The 975-nt window shown below is 62.8% G+C and overlaps 1 protein-coding gene across 1 annotated transcript in view; it reads left to right on the forward strand.

Annotated features, from left to right (window-relative positions):
• Window position 1: 1 nt before the first annotated feature.
• EXOC8 (exocyst complex component 8) overlaps window positions 2-975 on the forward strand; it is a gene marked incomplete at its 5' end in the record, with an annotated part of 5,491 nt that continues 4,517 nt past the window's right edge. Inside the window, one exon of the mRNA XM_009329232.1 lies at window positions 2-973. Coding sequence (XP_009327507.1) covers window positions 2-973 — 972 coding nt within the window. The remainder of the gene's footprint in view (window positions 974-975) is intronic.

Raw genomic sequence — 975 nt, forward strand, 5'->3', positions numbered from 1 at the left:
TACCACCCTCCTGGAGAAGGTGGAGGGCTGCCGCGACCTCCTGCCCGAGAGCCCCGGCAAGTACCTGGTCTACAACGGTGACCTGGTGGAGTACGACGCCGACCACATGGCGCAGATCCAGCGGGTGCATGCCTTCCTCATGAACGACTGCCTGCTCGTGGCCACCGCCCTGCCCAACCGCCGCGGTGCCTACCGCTATGATGCCCTCTACCCCCTCGATGGGCTGGCTGTGGTCAATGTCAAGGACAACCCGCCCATGAAGGACATGTTCAAGCTGCTCATGTTCCCTGAGAGCCGCATCTTCCAGGCCGAGAACGCCAAGATCAAGAAGGAGTGGCTGGAGGTGCTGGAGGAGACCAAGCGCAACCGGGCCCTCAGCGAGAAGCGACGCCTGGAGCAGGAGGCCCTGCCCCGGCCTGCCCCGACACCCCCCGAGTCCACCAACCCCTTCGAGGAGGATGATGAGGAGGAGGAGGAAGAGCCCTCTGCTGAGGAGGAGGTGGTCGACCTCTCACTTGAGTGGATCCAGGAGCTGCCAGAGGACTTGGATGTCTGCATTGCTCAGCGGGACTTTGAGGGGGCGGTGGACCTCTTGGATAAACTCAACGAGTACCTGGGGGACAAGCCCGTGAGCCAGCCTGTGAAGGAGCTGCGGCTCAAGGTGGATGAGCGGGTCCGGCAGCTTACGGATGTGCTGGTGTTTGAGCTGTCTCCAGACCGCTCGCTGCGAGGAGGGCAACGGGCCACCCGCCGAGCCGTCTCCCAGCTCATTCGCTTGGGCCAGTCCACCAAGGCGTGTGAGCTCTTCCTGAAGAACCGGGCGGCCGCGGTGCAGACAGCCATCCGACAGCTGCGCATTGAGGGTGCCACGCTGCTCTACATCCACAAGCTCTGCCACGTCTTCTTCACCAGCCTTCTAGAGACGGCGAGAGAGTTTGAGACAGACTTTGCTGGTAACAACGGCTGCTACTCAGC

Source organism: Pygoscelis adeliae, unplaced genomic scaffold (assembly GCF_000699105.1).
Source record: "Pygoscelis adeliae isolate BGI_AS28 unplaced genomic scaffold, ASM69910v1 Scaffold77, whole genome shotgun sequence".
NCBI classification, from domain to species: domain Eukaryota; kingdom Metazoa; phylum Chordata; class Aves; order Sphenisciformes; family Spheniscidae; genus Pygoscelis; species Pygoscelis adeliae.